The sequence below is a fragment of the Pseudorca crassidens genome, chromosome X (genome assembly GCF_039906515.1).
Source record: "Pseudorca crassidens isolate mPseCra1 chromosome X, mPseCra1.hap1, whole genome shotgun sequence".
Classification (NCBI taxonomy): domain Eukaryota; kingdom Metazoa; phylum Chordata; class Mammalia; order Artiodactyla; family Delphinidae; genus Pseudorca; species Pseudorca crassidens.
In genome coordinates, this window is record NC_090317.1 from 101625370 (window position 1) to 101647651 (window position 22282).

Below are 22282 nucleotides of genomic sequence, written 5' to 3' on the forward strand. Positions count from 1 at the left end.
GAATCTTCCCATCAAAATGATGACAATGTGTGCCATTCTAATATTATGTAAAAAGTATTAAAATATAATCAACCTGTAGGCTAGCTCCAGATGGAGAGAACAGAACTGAATACACTGTACGATGTTTTCTCCCTTGCTCCCAAGCCCCTTGCTCAGTAGTTGTGGGTTCTCAGAATAATACCATTGAGGACACACTGTTGACCAGCAAACGTCAGAGTGAAGAAAACAAAAAAAAAAAGAAATGGCAAAGTAAATTTTTAAATATAATTGTAGATTAAAAGGAAAACAAAACATATCAAAATTTATGGGATGCACCTAAAGCAGTGCTCAGGGTGATATTTATAGCTATAAATGCCTCCATCTAAAAGATATTTTAAATCAATACCTAACACCTTGCACCATAAGAGACAAGGGGAAAAAAAAATTATAGCCAAACAAAGTAGAATAGAGAAAATAATAAATATTAGAACAGAAATTAAAGTATAGGAAAAAATTAAGGAAATCAAAAGTTGGTCTTTGAAAACATTATCAAATTTTTAAAACCGTTAGCAAGAATGACCAAGGAAAAAAAAAGAGAGAAGATTCAAATTACCAAAGTCATGAATATAAAAAAGGTAAAATAAATACTAACTTTACAGAAATTTAATAGAAGGATTATAAGGAAACACAATGTACAGCTGTATACAAACAAATTAGATAACCTAGAAGAAATGTGCAAATTTCTAGAAAGACACAAATTACTTAAACTGACCCAAGAAGAAATATAAAATCTGAATAGACTTATAGAAAGGGATTGAAGAAGGAATCAAAAGACTTCCCACTTAGAACAGCCAAAACCCAAACAACTTCATTGGTGAAATGTACCAAACATTTCATGGAGAATTAATATCAATCTTCACAAAAACAGAAATGGAGGGAATACTTCACAGGCCATTCTCTAAGACCAGGTTAAGAGAAATAAACAACTCTGTTTACGGTCAACTGAATTTCAACAAGGTACCAAGATAATTTAGTGGGGAAAAGATATTCTTGTTCTTTACATAATGATGCATATAAAATGACACCTTAATTACTGTAAAAGCATGTTATTCTTTGCAGGGAAAAAACTCAATTATATGCCATTTTCTAGAAACTGGAAAAAATAACCTACAGTTCATTTAGAAAAGTAAATGTATAAGAATTGCCAAAAAGTTTTGAAATATATGTTTAGTGAAAGAAAATTTGCCATACCAATTATTAAAAAGCAAGCAATCCAAGAGGAAAAGTCAGATATGTTGCAGTGCCTTTTCTGATCTAGCCTTAGAAGTCACACACCATCACATCCATAATATCCCATGGGTCATATATTAGCTCTACTTGATGTGGGAGGGGACTACATAACAGCATGAATACCAGGAGGTAAGGATCATTGGGTGCCATTTATAATAACAGCTACCACAAAATTTTAGTAAGAAATTTCTTAAAACTGTTTTAAGAACATATAACAAATAATCTAAACTTTTATATACTTGATAAAATAAAATATGTGAAGGATAAACTGATACAGAAACAACAACAAATACAGAAAAAAGTACCTACCTGGACAGAAATTTATAGAAACATTACACTCTTCAATTGGTCGCAGAGTCCCACTGAGTATGCTAAATTTGAATATGCCATCTTCGAAAAGTTTACCAGTATTACTAGTATCCAAATTCCACTCTAAATCTTTTTTTGAAGTATTATGTAAAATAAGATCCTGTTCACACATAAAAAATAAGAGATTTATAAAGATTATAATATGCAATATAAAATTTAGTTTGTATTGCTGTAGCAACTTGATAGTCCTAGGCACAAAGTCAAGCAATTAAATGTGGTAATCATAGATAAAATGTTTTAAAAGTGATGTTAGGCAAACAAAGGGGTATGCAAATATGTTCACAGCCTGTCAACAACTATGAAAAGTACTCAAAGGAGCTATGCTAGTTAGCAAGGACACAGAGTAACAAGAATCTTCATTCATGATGGTGAGAATGCAAATTGGTACAGTCACTTTGGAAGACAGTTTGACAGCTTCTTATAATGTTAAACATATGTCTACCAAGTGACCCAGTAATCCTACTCTTAGGTATTTTCTTAAGTAAATTGAAAATTTATGTTCACACAAAAATCTGTATGTGAATGTTTATAATAGCTTTGTTCATAATCACCAACCAATGGAAGTAGAAACAAACAAGATTTCCATCAACAAATGAATGTATAAACAAACTGTGGTACATCCATACAATGGGATAAAATTCAGTGACAAAATAAGTAAAATATTAATTCATGCAAAAACATAAGTGAAGATTAAATATATTTTGTTAAGTGAAAGATGCCAGACCCAAATTTCTACATACTGTATAATTAAATTACCTGTCATTCTGGAAATGCACAATTTTGTGGGTGGAAAAAAAAATCAATTGCTGCCAAGTGTCAGTGGAAAGAGAAGTAGGTGATTGCTAAGGGGTTATACAGAGAATTTTTAGTGTAATGAAACTGTTCTGTATGGCACTGAAGTAGTAAATAAATTATTCTATACATTTTTAAAAACTCATACAACTGTATACTGCAAAGAGTGAACTTAAAGGTATGTAAATTAAAAACAATCAACCAAGATGCTGGGGATCCCAGCATGGACTGTAGACTGTGACAAGTTATATCACAAATGTAGGAAATAACCTCACCAAAGGTAGTGTGGGTGGTAAGGAGTGTCCTAACTAATTCTGGAAAACTGTGTTTTGACTGGAAACTATAAAGCTAAAGACAAAAAGATACTCTTTGTAAACACTGTACCCTAGTTGGAAAATATGTTAAGAATTCTAAAAGGGTACAGGTTAAAAATTCTGAAACTTCTTTACTAAGTCCACCAGAGTTAAAAAATAAGTAAATATATTATAAACAAGAGAGTCAGATTTCTCACTGTCAGAGTTAAAAATGACAAGGGAGAAAGACTGAAATGAACCTTGTGGTGCTGGATTACAGTCAGAGTTATCAGTTTGAATTCATGTTTAGATAAACAAACAGGAAAAGACATATAAATAGATGATAGACAGGCAGATAGACAGATAGATAATTACCAATATATGTGTACTCATGGATTAGTACACATATAAATACTTCCTTTCTAGGCCAAAAGGGCCTAGAACACGTGACACCACGGTAGCAGCAAGCACACCTAGTGTACAGATCTTGGTTTCTAAATACCATTCTCCTGTAAAAGATAATGAGGTTTCTTCGAGAAAATGTTGACTCAAGAGCTGGAACAACTAAAATAAAAGTGACCCTGGGAGGGAGACCTTCAAGATGGCAGAGGAATAAGACGGAGAGATCACCATCTTCTCCACAAATACATCAAAAATACATTTACATGCGGAACAACTCCTACAGAACACATACTAAACGTGCGCAGAAGACCTCATACTTCCCAAAAGGCAAGAAACTCCCCACGTACCTGGGTAGGGCAAAAGAAAAAAGAGAAAACAGAGACAAAACAATAGGGATGGGACCTGTACCAGTGGGAGGGAGCTGTGAAGGAGGAAAAGTTTCCACACGCTAGAAAGCCCCTTCACGGGCGGAGACTGCGGGTGGCAGAGGGGGGATGCTTCAGAGCCACGGAGGAGAGTGCAGCAACAGAGGTGCAGAGGGCAAAGCAGAGAGATTCCCACACAGAGGATTGGTGCCGACCAGCACTCACCAGCCCGAGAGGCTTGTCTGCTCACTCGCCGGGATGGGTGGGGACTGGGAGCTGAGGCTCAGGCTTCGGAGGTCAGATCCCAGGGAAAGGACTGGGGTTGGCTGCGTGAACACTGCCTGAAGGGGGCTAGTGTGCCACGGCTAGCCGGGAGGGAGTCTGGGAAAAAGTCTGGAGCTGCCAAAGAGGCAAGAGACTTCTTCTTCCCTCTTTGTTTCCTGGTGCGCGAGAAAACCATAATTCAAAGAGTCATGTACCACAATGTTCACTGCAGCTCCATTTACAATAGCCAGGACATGGAAGCAATCTAAGTGTCCATTAACAGATGAATGGATAAAGAAGATGTGGCACATATATACAATGGAATATTACTCAGCCATAAAAAGAAATGAAACTGAGTAATTTGTAGTGAGGTGGATGGACCCAGAGTCTGTCACAGAGTGAAGTAAGTGAGAAAGAGAAAAACAAATACTGTCTGCTAACACATATATATGGAATCTAAGGGAAAAAAAAAAACGTTTTTTAGAACCTAGGGGCAGGACAGGAATAAAGATGCAGACATAGAGAATGAACTTGACACGGGGAGGGCGAAGTGTAAGCTGGGCCAAAGTGAGAGAGTGGCATGGACTTATATACACTATCAAATGTAAAATAGATAGCTAGTGGGAGGCAGCCGCATAGCACAGGGAGATCAACTCGGTGCTTTGTGACAACCTAGAGGGGTGGGATAGGGAGGGTGGGAGGGAGACGCAAGACGGAGGGGATATGGGGATATATGTATACGTATAGCTGATTCACTTTGTGATACAGTAGAAACTAACACACCACTGTAAAGCAATTATACTCTAATAAAGATGTTAAAAAAGTGACCCTGGACCATTTTGTAGCAAAGGAAGTAAGAGAATGCTTTAAAATCATAAAGAAGGGAGTATATCAAAGGGCCAATCTAAAAGATGTCCTTATGGCCAAAGCTGGAACAGTTTTAGCAACAAAATAAAAAATGTAACATTGGATTAAAACTAAAAGTATGGAATAAATATATGTGAGGTCACAGCGATATATTAAGCAACTAACTAAATAAATAAATAAATGGAGAGAGGAAATAACCTTTCTTACAGAAAAATTCCAAATAATATATGTAAATATCCCCTCCAGAAGATGGAGCTTGTCCCCTACCCCTTGAGTCTGGGCTGAAATAGATGACTCACTTCCAAAGCATAGAGTGTGGAAAGGGAAAAATAGTTTCTCCAACTTTACAGTGGAGAAACCTGGCATGTATACTGATACCATGTCCTCCCTTCACATGATATGACAAAAAGCACATTTCACCTCTGTGACATTCTTCCCCAAAGTCCATGGAAAATAAGAACTGAGCCTAGTCAAGGTGGAAAATATAAGACAAACTGAAATTAAAGAACATTCTAGAAAAAAAAAAAAGCCAGACCAGTATTTTTTTAAATTAACATGGTCATAAAAAATTAGTAAGATTGAGAACCTGTCATACATTAGAGGAGACTAAATGCAATATGGTATCCTGGATTGGACCCTAGTACAGTAAAAGGACCTTAGTAAATACCTGGTGAAATGTGAATAGTCTGTTGTTTAGTTAATAATATTTTACTAATGTTAACTTCTTAGTGTTAAAAAATTGTTCTCTGGTTGTATAAGGTGTTAACATTGGGGAAAGTTGTGTAAAGTGTATGCAGAAAGTCCCTGCACTCTCTTTGTGATGATGTTCCTATAAATCTGGGAGCTATGTACATGACTTGTGTGCAAACTCATCTTTCCAGTGCAACTCGCTATGAAAATAAAAGCTTCAACCAGGTTTTTTTAAACTTTATTCTTCCAAATTGGAAGTGTGTAGAATGATCCATGCAATTGTCACCACAACAAAATAACACACTTTCTTTCTAAAGCATGATTGATTTAAAATATTCAAGATAAAAAAATGAGGCAATTTTACTCCCAGATGTCTCTAAGTACTGAGACACCTATTTAGCTCTAATATTTGTGTACTTTATAACGAAGTTCATTTGCACCTAATAAAGAAAACATCTTTTAATACAGAAGGTGAGCATGGTATCATACCAGTTATATGAATGCCTCATATTTCTCATTCTGAAATTGAGGAAATGGTATAAGATCTCTAACATACTATCCACTTTCTATATCCTAAGAATTGAACTGTTCCAGTCATCTATGGAGAGACATCGTTTAATTAGTTTAGCATGTGTAGTATGGTTATTTTTCTTTATAATTTCATCAAAATGATACATGTGCATAGCTTACACCAATAGTTAAAATACACTTACAAAAAAGTTGGCCTGGGCTTCCCTGGTGGCGCAGTGGTTGAGAGTCCGCCTGCTGATGCAGGGGACACGGGTTCGTGCCCCGGTCCGGGAAGATCCCACATGCCGTGGAGTGGCTGGGCCCGTGAGCCATGGCTGCTGAGCCTGCGCGTCCGGAGCCTGTGCTCCGCAGCGGGAGAGGCCACAACAGTGAGAAGCCCGCGTACCACCCCCCCCGCAAAAAAAAAAAAAAGTTGGCCCACTCAGCTCCTCCTCATCAACAGTCCTGCTTCCCAGAAGCAACCAATTTTAACCAATTCTTATTTCAATTTTCTCTAACAGTTATAGCCTATTCTAAATGTGATACTGATATAGCTTACTTTAGGATTTTTATTGCTGCCATAACAAATTACCACAAAGTTAGTGGTTTAAAACAAAACAAATTTATCTCATTACAGTCTTGTAGATTAGAAGGTCAATGCAGATATCACTGGACTAAAACCAAGGTGTTAGAAAGAACTGTGATACTTTCCGGAGGTTCTAGAGAAGAATCTGTTTCCTCGCCAGTCTCAGTTTCTAGAGTTCAGACAAATTCTTTAGCTGGTGGCCTCCTTGCACTATCTTCAAATCCAGCAACATCACATCTCTCTGACCCCTCTTCTACCATCACATATCCTTCTGACCACTGTCAGGAAAAGTTCTCTGTTCTTAACTCTTCATGTGATTAGACTGGGACCACCTACATAATCTCAGACAATTTCCCATGCTCAGGATCATTATTCTAATTACACTATACATCAGCAAAGTATCTCTTACAATATAAGGGACTGTATTTACGAATGCAGGAAAACTGATATAAAAGACAAAAAAAGGGGCACTACCAATACAAATTTCTACAATGTATGCCTGAGCTTCTTTATTATGCAAGTCTCTCTTTTTTTTCTTTCCAGATGGATTCATAATTAGAAGAGAGGCAGAAAGATAAGAAATAAAGAGTAGATTATCATAGAAGTGACTGTATTATATATCTGGACTTTTTCAATTTTTATTATTGCCTCTCCCATTTCCTCACCTGTATGGAACATATTTCACGTTAATTTTAATCACAGCTTCCATTTGTATAAAGAAAGAGGGATAACCATTCAATTTAATATATTTTGAATAGTCCTATTAAAATATACATATATAAAGTAAGTGGCTTTATACATTTGTATACTTTGATTATTACTTCTGAGAAATACGGTCTATATATACATATATATATATGCAAGTTCTCGACAATGAAAGTATTCTTAAAACACATCCTTCAGAATAATCACCTTAATAAACTGAAAACCATAATCAGAAAAAAAAGTAAATTGCAACAATTCTCTATACACACCTGAGTTTTTGTGACACTTTTATTAGGATCCATAGTATGTAATGGGATTTCAAATATAAAATCAGTGCTAGAAAATGTCACTGGTGCTTGCAACACTGTGAGAGGAAAGCAAATACACTGTTAAAATACTAATAGACATAAGCTCACAGATAATTTTTACTTTACATTTAAATTTTCTACCTATTTTTGTATTTCCAGCCAGAAAATAAAATTATGTTTAAAAACATTTCAGGAATATCTTGGTTTATCACATCTGTAAGTTCCCATTTTGTAATGGTAGTTAATTACAAGTAAAATATAAAATGTACCCTTGAGTCAATAAGAGTATAAAATATACTAAATATTAATCTCAGGAAAAAAATAGACAAAGTTAAAATGATGTCCACGTAAAATTTCACCAATGCAGAAGTACAGAAGTGAAAAGAAATATAGAAGGAAAAATTATTGGAATATAGGGAAAATATATAGATGGCATATCAAAAAACATTCTATACATGAAACAGAAAAGCTCTATGGAGAAAATGGCTATTCATGGAAGGTTAGGAATGGAATCATATGTAAAAATACATTAGAGAAGATATTATCTGCTGGAAACCCCTATATTTTTAATAGATTTTTAGAGCAATTTTAGATTCACAGAACTGAGCAGAGATTTCCCATATAACCCCCTCACCACTGCCACACACACAGCCTCTTCCATTATCAACATCCTCTACCACGGCGGTACATTCGTTACACAGGAACCTGCAATGACACATCATTATAAGCTAATGCCCACTGTTTACATTAGTGATCATTCATGGTGTACATTCTCTAGGTTTGAACAAATGTATAGTGACATCTATCCACCACTATAGTTTCATACAGAGGAGATTCACTGCCCTCAAAATCCTCTGTGGTCTATTTGTCTCTCTCTCCCCACAACCCTTGGAAGCTACTGATCTTTTTTATTGCCTCCATAGTTTTACATCTTCCAAAATGTTATAGTTGGAATGATACAGTACGTAGGCTTGTGAGATTAGATTCTTTCACTTAGTAATGTACATTTAAGGTTCTTCCATGTCTTTTCATGATGTGATAGCTCATTTCTTTTTGGTGCTAAATAATATTCCACTGTCTGTATGTACCACAGTTTATCCATTCACCTACTTGGATAAACAAGATTTGGAAGGACATCTTGGTTGCTTCCAAATTTTGGCAATTATGAACAAAGCTGCCATAAAATTTACATGCAGGTTTTTGTGTGAATATGAGTTTTCAACTCTTTTAGGTAAATACCAAGGAGAGTGATCTGCTGGATCGTATTATAAGAGTATGTTTAGTGTTGGAAAAAACCACCAAATGCCCAACTGTCTTCCAAAGAAGCAATATTATCTTTCAATCCCATCAGCAATGCAATCTCACTAGCAATTGCATTCACATCAGCTCCTGTTGTTCACATCCTCATCAGCATTTAGCATTGTCAGTGTTCTGGATTCTGGCCATGCTAATAGGTGTATAGTGGTATCTTATTGTTGTTTTAATTTGCATTTTCTTGATAACATATGATGTGGAGCATTTTTTCATGTGCTTATCTGCCATCAGTATATCTCCTTTAGTAAAGTGTATGTTCAGATCTCTGACCCATGTTTTAATTGGTTTTTCTTATTGTTGCATTTTGAATTCTCTGTATATGTCTTTTGCAAATATTTTCTCCCATTCAGCAGCTTGTCATTTGGTATCTTAATACTGTCTTTTGCAGAGCATAATTTTTTAATATTAATTAGGTCCAGCTTATTCTTTCATAGATCTTGCCTTTGTTGTTGTACCTAAAATGTCACTGCCAAACCCAAGGTCATTTTAGAGATGTTTTCCTATGTTATTTTCCATGAGTTTTATAGTTTTGCATTTTACATTACGGTCTTCAATCCATTTTGAGTTAATTTTTATGAAGGGTATAAAGTCTGTGTCTAGATTCATTGTTTTTGCTTGTGGATGTCCAATTATTCAGTACCATTCTTTAAAAAGGCTATTCCAAATTGTACTGCCTCTACTCCTTTGTCAAAGATGAGTTGACTATACTTATGCAGGCCTGTTTCTGGGCTCTTTTTTCTGTTCCATTGATCTATTTGTCTAGTTTTGTCAATACTAAACTCTCCTGATTATTGTACCTTTGTAGTAACTCTTGAAGTTGGGTAGTGTCTGTCCTCTAACTTTGTTCTGTTCGCTCAATAGCATGTTGGCCACTGTGAGTCTTTTCCCTTTTCATATAAACTTTGAATCAATATGTCTGTCAATATCCACAAAATAACTTGCTGGGATTTTGACTGGGAATGCATTGAATCTCTAGATAAAGTTGGGAAGAACTGCCAACTTGACAATACTGAATCTTTCCATGCATTAACATGGAATATTGCTCCATTTATTTAATTCTTCTTTGATATCCTTCATCAGAGCTTTGTAGTGCTCCTCATATAGCTCTTATTAAGTATTTTGTTCAATTTATACCTAAGTATTTCATTTTTGTTGGGTGCTAATATAAATGGTATTTTGTATTTAATTTTAAATTCCATTTTACATTACTTGTATACAGGAAAGCAACTGACTTTTGTATATTAGCCTGTATCCTGCAACCTTACTATAATAGCTTATTAGTTCTAGTTTTGTTTTAATTTACTCAGGTTTTCTATAGACAATCATGTCACCCACAGACAAAGACAGTTTTAGTTCTTCCTTCCTAATCTGTATACCTTTCAATTCCTTTTTGTGTCTTATTGCGTTAGCTAAGTCTTCCAGTACAATGTTGAGAAATAGTGGTGAGAGGGGATATCCTAGCCTGGTTTCTGTTCTTAGTGAGAAAGCTTCAAGTTTCTCACCATTAAGAATGAAGTTAGCTGTGGGGGGTTTTCATAGATATTTTCTGTCAAGTTGAGAAAGTTCCCCTCCATCACTCATTTACTGAATTTTTTAAATGTATATATGGGTAATGGATTTTGTAAAATGTTTTTCTGCATCTACTGATATGATCATGTGATATTTTCTTCTTTAGCCTGTTAATGTGATGGCTTAATTTTTTTTCTTTCTAATAAAAAAAGTTGTATGTTCTTCATAAAGAAAACTGTAAGAACACAAAAAATCACCCCAAATTATCTATACTCTACCCACTCAGAAATCATTACTGTTTATGTTTTGTCTACATACAATTTTTCATATACACATATATATTTCCATAACCCAAAAGTGGGGCCATATAACCACATTTTGTAATCTGCACTTTTTTTAAACAAGATATCATGAATTTTCTTAGAAGTATAGCATTCCTTAATAAACTCATAGTATAATCTAATTACCCAATCCCCTATTGCTGGACATTTAGGTTACTCCCAGTATTGCACCATCATTGGTAATGCTCTAATGAACATCTTTATATATTCCTTTGTTTTCTTAGGATAAATTCCTAAGGAATGTTCTTAACAGAGAAAACTGATATTTGGGGGTTGTATCTATAATATATATTTCACTGGTTTAAGTTATAGTTTGCTTATTTAAAATATACCTTCAATTCCTCTAGTGCTTTTACTTTGCACAGTGCTTTCCGCTTTGCCAAGTATGCAAGGAAGCTACCAATTGTCCTTTTTTTACTGATAAGAAAACTGGTTAATTGAGTTTTGAATGTGAACCAGCCTTGCATACATGAGATACCCCTATACCTCTTTCCCCTTCCCACTGGTAACCACTAGTTTGTTCTCTATATATGTAAGTCTGTTCCTGTTTTGTTATATATTGGGTTGGCCAAAGAGTTCATTTGGGTTTTCCCATAAGATGTTATGGGAAAACCCAAATGAACTCTTTGGCCAACCCAATATATTCATTTATTTTTTTATATTCCACATACAAGTGAAAACAGAGTATTTGTCTTTATCTGCAAGGACCTTTTTAATAACAAAATAATCCTAATTCCTCCCTACCTTCCTTAACGTACTTATAGCATAATTGTTTGATTACTGTCATTGTTTCATTATTGTCATTAATTTCACTTACATATAAGTATACATAAACATATATATAAATAAATACCGTTGTGTTATTATGTTGAATAAACTTAAACGTCAGATCAAGAATATGAAAAATAAAAAATCTTATTTTACCTTTATTTATTTTGTCTCCAGTGCTCTTTTCTTTATATAGACCTAAGTTTCTCACCTATAACATTTTTCTTCTCGCTAAAGAACTTCTTTTACTATTTCTTTCAAGGCAGGTCTATTGGCAACAAATCCCCTCAATTTTTGTTTTTCTGAAAAAGTCTTTATTTCTCCTTCACTTTTGAAGGATAATTTCTCAAGGTACAGGATTCTAGATTGGTGTTTTTTTGTCTCTCAACACTTTATATATTTCCCTCCATTCTTTTCTTGCTGGCATAGCTTGTGAGAAGAAGTCACATATAATTCTTATCTTTGCTCCTCAATATAGTATGGTGTTTTTTCCTCTGAATTACTTCAGGATTTTTTAAAATTAATTTTTATTAGAGTATAGTTGCTTTACAATGTTGTGTTAGTTTCTGCTGTACAGCTAAGTGAATCAGTTATACATATACATATGTCCACTCTTTTATATTCCCTTTCCATCTAGGTCACCACAGAGCACTGAGTAGAATTCCCTGTGCTATACGGTAGGTTCTCATTAGTTATCTATTTTATATATAGTAGTGTATATATGTCAATCCCAATCTCCCAATTCATCCCAACACCCTTCCACCCTTGATAACTATAAGTCTGTTTTCTACATCTGTGACTCTATTTCTGCCTTGCAAACAAGTTCATGTGTACCATTTTTCTAGATTCCACATAAATATTATATGGTATTTGTCCTTCTCTTTCTTACTTACTTCACTTTGTACGACAATCTTTAGATCCATCCATGTTGCTGCAAATGGCATTAATTCATTCCTTTTTATGGCTGAGTAATATTCCATTGTATATATGTATCACATCTTCTTTATATATTCCTCTGTCAATGGATATTTAGGTTGTTTCCATGTCCTGGCTACTGTAAATAGTGCCGCAATGAACATCGGGGTGCATGCATTCTCAGGATTTTTTAATCTTTGATTTTTCTGCAGTTTGAAAGTGATATGCCTAGGTGTAGTTTTTGCCATTCATCCTGTGTGGTATTCTCTGAGCTTACTGGATCCATGGTTTGGTGTCTGACTTTAATTTGGACGAAATTCCAGTCATTATGTTTCAAATATTTCTTGTTACTTTCTTTTTCTTCTCCCTCTGGTCTTTCCAGTATACATATATTACATACTTTGTAATTGTCCCACAGTATGTAGTCTGTTTTTTTTTGTTTTTTTTCCTCAGTCTTTTCTATCCTTGCTTTTCTTTGGAGATATCTATTGAGATATCCTCAAGCTCATAGATTCTTTCCTCAGCCATGTCCCATCTACTAATACTCCTATCAATGACTCTTCATTTCTGTTCCAGTGTTTTTTGATCTATAGCACTTCTTCTGGATCTTTCTTAGAATTTTCATCTCTGCTTATATTGCCCAACTGTTCTTGCATGCTGCTTACTTTATCCATTAGAGTCCTAAGCATATTAATCATAGTTTCTTTAAATTCCCAATGTGATCATTCCAACACCTCTGCCATATCAGCATCTGGTTTTCAATGCTAGTTCTGTCTCTTCAAACTGTGTTTTTCACCTTTTAGTATGTCTTGTACTTTTTTCTTGATCCTTAGACATGATGTACTGGGTAAAAGGGACTGCTGAAAACAGACCTTTAGTAATGTGGTAGTAAGTTGTGGGGAGAGGGGAAACATTCTATAATGCTATGATTAGATCTCAGTCTTTAGGTGAGCCTGTGTCTCTAGACTTTAGCACATGAACTTTACATGTGCTTCTCAATCTGTGCCCCACCACCACCAATCTGGGACTAAATGGCTAGAGTGGGCTGAGTTGGGTATTTCTCTTCTCCCACATAGAAGGTTACAGGACGCTGGAGTTGGATATTTCCCTTCCCTGAGATCAGTGAGGGTCTGATAAAACCCTAGCAGGACCTGGTAAAATAGTTTCTCCTGAGGGCAGACCCTGTTAAGCAGAACAGAATGTTCTGGCATATTTCAAAATTATTCCTTTTCCTCACCCCTGCCAGAAACATGAGGGGATCTTTCTCCTATATTCACTGAGAGAATCAAGTCAAGCTCCTGGAGGTAAAATTCACAAAACTATCAGAGCCCCTAATGACTGGGGCTCCATGGAGATTTTCTCTCAGACTTGTCCATGCTGAACCTCCAGCAATTCATCAATTACAATACAGGTCTCCTTCCTCAGGCATTGATTCCTGAAGTAACTTCCATTCCAGCAAGTTGTGATTCTCTGTATTTGCCCATGACTCTTTCCATTTTCAGGAGCATGAATCTGCCCTGTGACCTCACTTCTCTTATAGATCTAAAAAGATTTGTTGATTTTTCAGTTTGTTTAGCTTTTGTACTTGTTGTAAGGATGGAGCAGTAACTTTCAAGCCTCTTACACAGTGAACCAGAAACCAGAATTAAAAATCTATACTTTTTGAAACTTACCTTGGAGACGTTTGTAATCCTTAATGAAAACTCAAGAATCTCACAAGTTTATGGGAGTGTAAGTCCCTGGAAAGAAACCAATTTCTGATGCAAAAACTCATGTATCTTACAAGTGCTTTTATTATACCAGTGGAATTAATAGATGCTTTGGCAGGAAGTTAGGACATGTGGAATAGGAGAAATGTGTAGATAGTGTTCATCGTTGTGTCACCCCCAACTCTTGTCATGAGAAATCCTAGGAAAAGACAATATTATAGCACACTACAAGAAATAGCACATCTAAGATGTTCTGCCTATTTGCAAACTGGCAACTGGGGATAATCACTGAAATAATAGATTGGTTATATCTTTAAAAACAAAGCACTGTTTTGCCATATTATGACACCATTTAGATATCTCTATTTCATTTATATAAAGCTACATTCTACCCAACACGTTATTAGAGAAACAGTTTCTGGAGAAACTATTTCTCAAGATTAAAGTCTCACATACTAATATTTTGGTTCCCCCCCTAAATTAAAACATTCATTGGCATCCAGATTGTCAGGAAATGATGTAATAGTTGATGCTGAAGTCAGCATTGTGAGACTCACTAAGAAACGTAATAGGAAAGAATCAACAGACATTTAAGGAACTCCTCAACATGAGGGAGACAGAAATAAAGGAAAAATGATTCAGCAAAAATTGAGACAATGTAGTCAACAGAATTTCAAATAATTTATAACATACAGATAAAAAGTGTTGCTTTCGGGCTTCCCTGGTGGCACAGTGGTTGAGAGTCCGCCTGCCAATGCAGGGGACACGGGTTCGTGCCCCGGTCGGGAAGATCCCACATGCCGCGGAGCGGCTAGGCCTGTGAGCCATGGCCGCTAAGCCTGCGCGTCCGGAGCCTGTGCTCCGCAACGGGAGAGGCCACAACAGTGAGAGGCCCACGTACCACAAAAAAAAAAAAAAAAAAAAAAGTGTTGCTTTCATTTAAAAAAAAAGTCTATAAGTAAAGAAATAGAAAAAAGTTCAAAAATCTTGTCAGTTTGAAATCACCAAGATAACTTTTTAAGACATAAAATAGTCAAGTCAGAAAAAGATATCCTGGGAAATAAAACGAAAAGATGAGAAAAAGGATAATAAGGGAGAATATGTAAGATAATTAAAATATATAATATAATCAAAGAGGTACAAAATCTAACCAATATGAGTCAGAGAAAGAAATAAGAAAATAATGGGAAGGAGTTTTTCAAGGAAGCAATTTAGGAAAACTTTATAGAACTGAAGGACATAAGCTTCTAGAGTGAAAAGCTCCACAAGAACTTAGGACAGTGGTAAAGATAAAAGCTTCACACCAAAGTCATCAATGGGAAATAATGGAGTACAGGGATAAAAAAGTTTCTAAAACCTTCTAAAGGGAAAACAGAGGATAATATATGATGGATGGGAAAGAAGAATGGCATTAGACTTCTAAATGCAACAATGGGAGTTAGAAGATAACGATAGCACCTTCAAATTTTTGAGGGAAAATTATTTTGAATCTAGAATTCCACACTCAACTATCATTCAAGTGTGGGAGGAAAAACAAAGATACTTTCAGACATGGATTTTCTAAAAAGGTAACTCCCTTGCACCCTTTCTTTGGAAGCTCCTGGAAGATGTAATCTATCAGTACAATGAAGTAAACCAAGAAATAGGAAGGTGGGAATTTGAAGAAACGGGATATTCAAGGTAAAAAAGAGTCAAAAGGAATCCCTACAAGTAGAATGAAGGGAAGTCTCCAACTCTGCCACAGGGGAAGAAAGCATCTAGTCCATGTTGGAACAGGAAGTTGATGTGCTCCAGGAGGGCTGCTTGAAGAGAACAAGAAGACATATTATCTGACAGACTAGACTATGTGGAATACTGTCCTGACAAGCATATTATAGAGCTTTATAGCATGGGAGGATTTAGTAAAATACCTAAGGACAATTAAGCAATTATTAACTCCAGAAAAAAAAAAAAAGTTGAAATAAAGGAAATAAAATAACTATGCATGATACATTACTTGGCTAAACAATGTACAATCCATCATCATAATAATTAAATCTGATAAAAAGTTTAATTGAAATTAAAGGTATAATTATATTAGGAAAATGGATAAGAGGAGTTAGAGTTTCCAGTGAGTCAAGTTGCCTATCATCAAATAAGTGTTTTCATTAGATAATTAACGAGGAAAATCACTGCCTCTAGGGTGCAGGATAAGCCTCAAGGAGGAGACAGATAATGGATTGCAATTCTGGATTAGCACATTTTAATTCAAAAATGAACGCATGTAATTTGGGAGTAAAGAGATCACAGCAGGCTTGTGAGCTCCTACTTAGGTATCATCATCCTACCGAGGTGATGGCTAAGAGAGTAACGGATTTGATCATACCTCCTTGTAAACATAAAAATGGTATTGACCAGTGGCCTTATTCAAAGAAGAAACTTGACATGCATTATCTGTCCAAATAGCCAATTAAAAATATCTGGGATTTATGGGGCATTGCTCGTAGGAGAATGGGTATTTATCACATAGGCATTATCTGTATAACTATGAAGATTAAAAAACAATGCAGAGCTCCAAACAAAAACGGCATCCTTTGAGAACAAGGTTTCTACAAATATCATTCAAAAGTCATCTGTTAATTCAAAACCAAAGGCATCCTACAGTGGGATCAAAGGACAAGTTGGAAGATGCCAAGTTCTACAGGAAGAAATATTACATCTTTGTCTCATTTTACTTGTATCATTTGAGTCATTAGCAAACTTTGGTGTTGATAAGTTATATGATATAATTAAGTCTGCTTTGACGTTTCAACTGTTGGTGTAAATACAATAATATTTTTATAAATTAAGTAAGTATAAAAATTACTGAATAAATTTTAAACCATTAAAAATAGGGGAGGGCTTCCCTGGTGGCTCAGTGGTTGAGGGTCCACCTGCCGATGCAGGGGACACGGGTTCGTGCCCCGGTCTGGGAAGATCCCAAATGCCGTGGAGCGGCTGGGCCCATGAGCCATGGCCGCTGAGCCTGCTCGTCCGGAGCCTGTGAGAGGCCCGCGTACCGCACAAAAAGAAAAAAAAAAAAAAAAAAAAAATAGGGGAAAACACCAGAATTACGTATTTACCAATCCTGTAGGTGGGGAAGACGATCTAATCTTTAAAGCAATGTTGGAAATCACAGAGGAAATGATAGATTTAACCATAAAATTATTTAAAAGATCTATTGAAAAATGAATAAAGCTAAAGGCAAACAACAAATCTTAAAAAACATTGACAGTAAACATGAAAAAAAAATATTATCAATAAAGAGGTCACTGACATCTATTGGATAAATACAAAACCTCAGTGATAAAGGCAAGGTTCATGAACAGATAATTTATATAACATATATATAATTAACAGCAAAGATACAAAATGTTAATTCTCATGAGCAATCAAAAAAATGAAAATTGAAGTGAAGAACTTTTAATCACAAAGAAAGAGATCCAATTTCTTTCATTCAATGCTGGTTAGAGGTGACACTGGAGGAGGGGTGAAATGATACTGACACACCTCTTTACAAAAGCCCTTTTGCAAATATGTACTGATACATACTTTAGAAGAAATGCAGGCAATTCAGAGACTCTCACCTTCAAAAAAATCTAAATAGGGAAAAAGTATTATACACAAAAATGTTCACTACTACAGTATTTACATTAACAAGAAAATAAAAGAAGGAAACAACCTATGCTTGTGATTATGTTTAAGTAATCTATAAGAGTGTCTTACTGGATGAAATACTCTACAATAGTTGTCAGTGTTAATTTATATAATTAATAAGAGTCTACAGCATCCAAGTAAAAGTTTCTATTGAGTAATCAGATTTCAACTTAACATAGGCAGTAAGATCCCAAGTATGTTATAAATAAGCTAATAAAAGCAAAATAGAGAATAAGAGTAAGACACCAAAATATTAGTAAGAGTATGCTCTAAATATTCACATTCCAGATGATGTTTTCTGTGTTTCTACACTTTTCCTTAATGATGATACATTAATTTTTTAAAAATCTGTGAATTTTATTTTCTTTTTCATTAAAATAACTTACCTAATTCAGAAAAATTACACAATAATTATTTTCTTTCCCTAAAAAGATATCTTAAAACAAGGGAGAAATTTTTAACTTCATGGAGCCTCTCCACCAGTAGTGAAAATTCTAATTCTGTATTTTAAATGGGAGTGAAATAAATCTCTATACTATATATGCTACTTTAATGAGGCTTCTCTTACTAGGTGCCAAGTACAATTATTAACTGATCACTATTTTATTATTAAAGACAATTAATGTCAGAACCATAAAAACATAGTATAATATAAACTAGACTTAACTTTTCAAGAAAAATACTTAAGCACATATAATACTATGCAAAGTCAAAGCCAGTCAAAAGTATGGTTTACAGAGGGCATCAGTTTTATACTTGAACTCTTGGAGAAAATGAATAAATATTCAATAAATAATTCAAAATTTTAATATACTTATCCTTCTTTACTTGTACTTAGTTCTTTAGTAACCCATCCCTTTGGGGTGAAAAACATTTCCTTAAATAAAATTTTCATCATTTTATAACCAATGTATTCTATTTTAATAATTTCTATTTTGATTTAATCATTTAAATTGCCCACACAATAAACAAAGTACTAACCTGACCTTTGTTTTCTATTATATCTTGTTTTTCAAAAAATATTTATTTATTTGGCTGCACGGGGTCTTAGCTGAGGCATGCGGGATCTAGTTCCCTGACCAGGGATCAAACCTGGGCCCCCTGTATTGGGAGCACAGAGTCTTAAACCACTGGACCACCAGGCAAGTCCCTATATCCTTTTTTTTTTTTTTTTTTTGCGGCACGCGGGCCTCTCACTGTTGTGGCCTCTCCCACTGCGCAGCACAGGCTCTGGACACGCAGGCTCAGCCATGGCTCACAGACCCAGCCGCTCCACGGCACGTGGGATCCTCCCAGACTGGGGCAGGAACCCGTGTCCCCTGCATCGGCAGGCAGACTTCCAACCACTGCACCACCAGGGAAACCCTATCCTATTTTTTTAAGCAAAGGTAAATCATGTGAGATTATATCCAGGCTATTTATTAAAATTCAATCTCACAGACTCACAAACACACAAGAATCGTATCGTAAATTTACTAACATTTCTATTTTTAAAAAATAAGTATCATGCTCTAATTTTTTAAACTTAATTTTTAAGTTAACTTTAATTTTTTAAACTTCTAGCTCCTTAAGCATAAATATTTGGTTTATGTACATCAATTTCATATTACATACCAGTAGCTTGAACGTAACATGGTCGAATAAGTGGTGCTGTTTTTGGAATCATAGGAGAGTCTGACAAACAACACTGAGTGTAAAGTTCTGAAGCTGCGAAGAAATTAATTCGAACTTGAATGCTAAAGTCGTAAGTTGCCACCTGACAGACAAAAAATACATTATAAATGTGACTATTTTTGCTATAAAAATTGTGATTTTTAAAAATTCAAATACAGTTGGCATACGTTATGTTAGTTTCAGTTGTGCTACACAGTGATTTGACATTTGCATATATTATGAGATGATCACCATGATAAGTCTAGTAATCAACTGTCCCCATACAAAGCTATTACAACGTTATTGACCATTTTCTCCTTATGCTGTATATTACACCCCTGTGGTTTATTTATTTTATAACTGGAGGTTTGTATCTCTTTATTCCCTTCACCTATTTCAACCAATACTATTTTTTATTGTACATATTTAAAGTTTACAACTTGATGATTTGATTTACATATACATAATGAAATAACACAATCAAGCTAATTAACATATCCATCACCTCACATAGTTACCTTGTTGTGTGTGTGAGAGAGACAGAGTTAGCAAATTTCAAGTATAAAGTACAATATTGTTACCAGAAGTAACATATGACCCAGCAATCTCACTTCTGGATGTTCACTTAAAGGAACTGAAATCAGGATCTCAAAGAGATACCTGCACTCCTATGTTCACTGCAGCATTATTCACAATAGTCAAGATATGGAAACAACCTACATATTCATGAATGGATAAAAAAATAAATGTGGTATACACATACAACGAAATATTTTTCAGTTTTAAAAATAGAAGGAAATCCTGCCATTTGCAACAACGTGGATGGACCTGTGGGACATTATACTAAATGAAATAAACCAGACACAGAAACACAAATAATGTATGGTCTAACTTACATGTAGAATCTAAAACAGTCAAACTCATAGAAGCAGAGAGTAGAACGGTGGTTGCCAGGGACTGGGGGGAAGGGAGATATGGGGAGATGTTGCTCAAAGGGTGCAAAGTTTCAGTTATGCAAGATGAGTAAGTCCTGGAGATCTGACGAGATGCTATGGATTTAGCAAAACAGCAGTTTAAAAAAAAAGACAGTTTCAAAAAGAAAATTATCATATGACATTGAAAGAACATTTTTTTTTTTTTTTCAAAATAAGACTTGGCTTATTTTTCATTAGTCCAAAAATAATTCTTAAAAATAAAAAATAAAAATATTAAAAATAATTGCTATTAATTCAAAATGGACCAAAGACCTAAATATAAAACCTAAAACTATAAACCTTGTAGAAGAAAATGTAGGAGAAAAATCTTTCTTAAGTGCAATACAAAAATAATCATCTATAAAAAAAAATAAATTGTACTTTATCAAATTTTAAATGTATTTACTTATTTATTTATTTTTGGCAGTGTTAGGTCTTCGCTGCTTTGCACGGGCTTTCTCTAGTTGTGGCGAGCGGGGGCTACTCTTCGCGGCGGTGCACGGACTTCTCATTGCAGTGGCTTCTCTTGTGGAGGACGGGGTCTAAGTGCATGGGCTTCAGAACCTGCAGCGTGTGGGCTCAGTAGTTGCGGGTTGCAGGCTCTAAAGCGCAGGCTCAGTAGTTGTGGCACACGGGATTAGTTTATCCACTGGCACATGGGATCTTCCCGGACCAGGGCTCAAACCCGTGTCCCCTGCATTGGCAGGTGGATTCTTAACCACTGCACCACCAGGGAAGCCTTTCTCAAACTTTAAATATCTGTTCTGTTAATGATAATGTTAAAAAATAAAATTACAAGCCAAAAACATATTTCTCACAAAAAAATCCATCTTACATCCAAAATATATAAAGAACATACAAAGATTAATAAAAAACAAAGTACCCAATGAAAAACTATGTATTGAAAAGACAATTCAGAAAAGAAAATGTACATATGACATATTACCACATAATTAGGTGTTTAACATCATCAGATATTAGGGAAATGCAATTTGAAATCACAGAAGATAACACTTCATACCTATCAAAATGTTTAAATAAAAATGATATTACCAAGTGCTGATAAAGATGTAAGCACCTAATACATTTATGAATTGCTGATAGGAATGCAAAATTTTATAGTCATTTTGGAAAAGTTTTCTCGTTTCTTAGAAAATTAAATACATACTTAACATAAGGCCCAGAACTCCCAACCCTAGGTGTTTACCAAAGAGCAGTGAAAACTTATTCATACACAAACCTGCATGCAAATGTTTTTAGTGGCCTTATTCATAATCGTGAAAACCTGAAAACAAGCCAAATTCCCTCCCAATAGTGAACGGATAACAAACTTTGGTAAATGCATCCAACAGCTTTCTACAATAAAATGGAATGAACTACTGTTACACAGAATAATACGGATGAATTTCAAATGTAGTATTCTAAGTGACAGAAGCCAGATTGATAAGGCAACCTATTTTATGATTTCATTCATATCATATACAAGTGAAAAGGCAAAATTATACAAACAAAATGAGATCAGTGTTTGCCCTGAACTGAAGGTGGGGGAGAAGGTGACTACAAATAAGGACAAGAAAAATTTAGGAGAGGTGATTTTCTATGAAATATCCAGAATAGATAAATCCATAGAGACTGAATGCAGATTGGTGGCTGCCAGTGGCTGGTGGGAAGAGGGCTGGGGAGAAACTGCTTAATGGGTAAAGGGTTTTACTTTGGAGTGACGGAAATGTCTTGAAATGAGATAGATGGGGTGGTTATACCATATTGTGAAGGCACTAAATTGTTTACTTCCAAATGGTTAATTTTATGTTATAGAAATTGACACTCAATAAATTATTTTTTAAAAAATAAATGAAGGACAAATCAATCAGAGGTTTCCAGGAATTCCCCAGATATCTACCATGTGATGATCTCAAGATTCTACAGAAATAAAAAATATGTGTTAAATAAAATGAAGAGCTAAATAATAAAAAGCATATAGTTACAGCTTGCCATGCATATTAC

General features: G+C 35.0%; 1 protein-coding gene across 1 annotated transcript in view; it reads right to left on the minus strand.

Annotated features, from left to right (window-relative positions):
- Positions 1 to 22282, minus strand: part of CFAP47 (cilia and flagella associated protein 47) — a 520230-nt gene that overhangs the window by 351374 nt on the left and 146574 nt on the right. Inside the window, 3 exon segments of the mRNA XM_067722746.1 lie at positions 1579 to 1738; positions 7382 to 7476; positions 19266 to 19407. Coding sequence (XP_067578847.1) covers positions 1579 to 1738; positions 7382 to 7476; positions 19266 to 19407 — 397 coding nt within the window.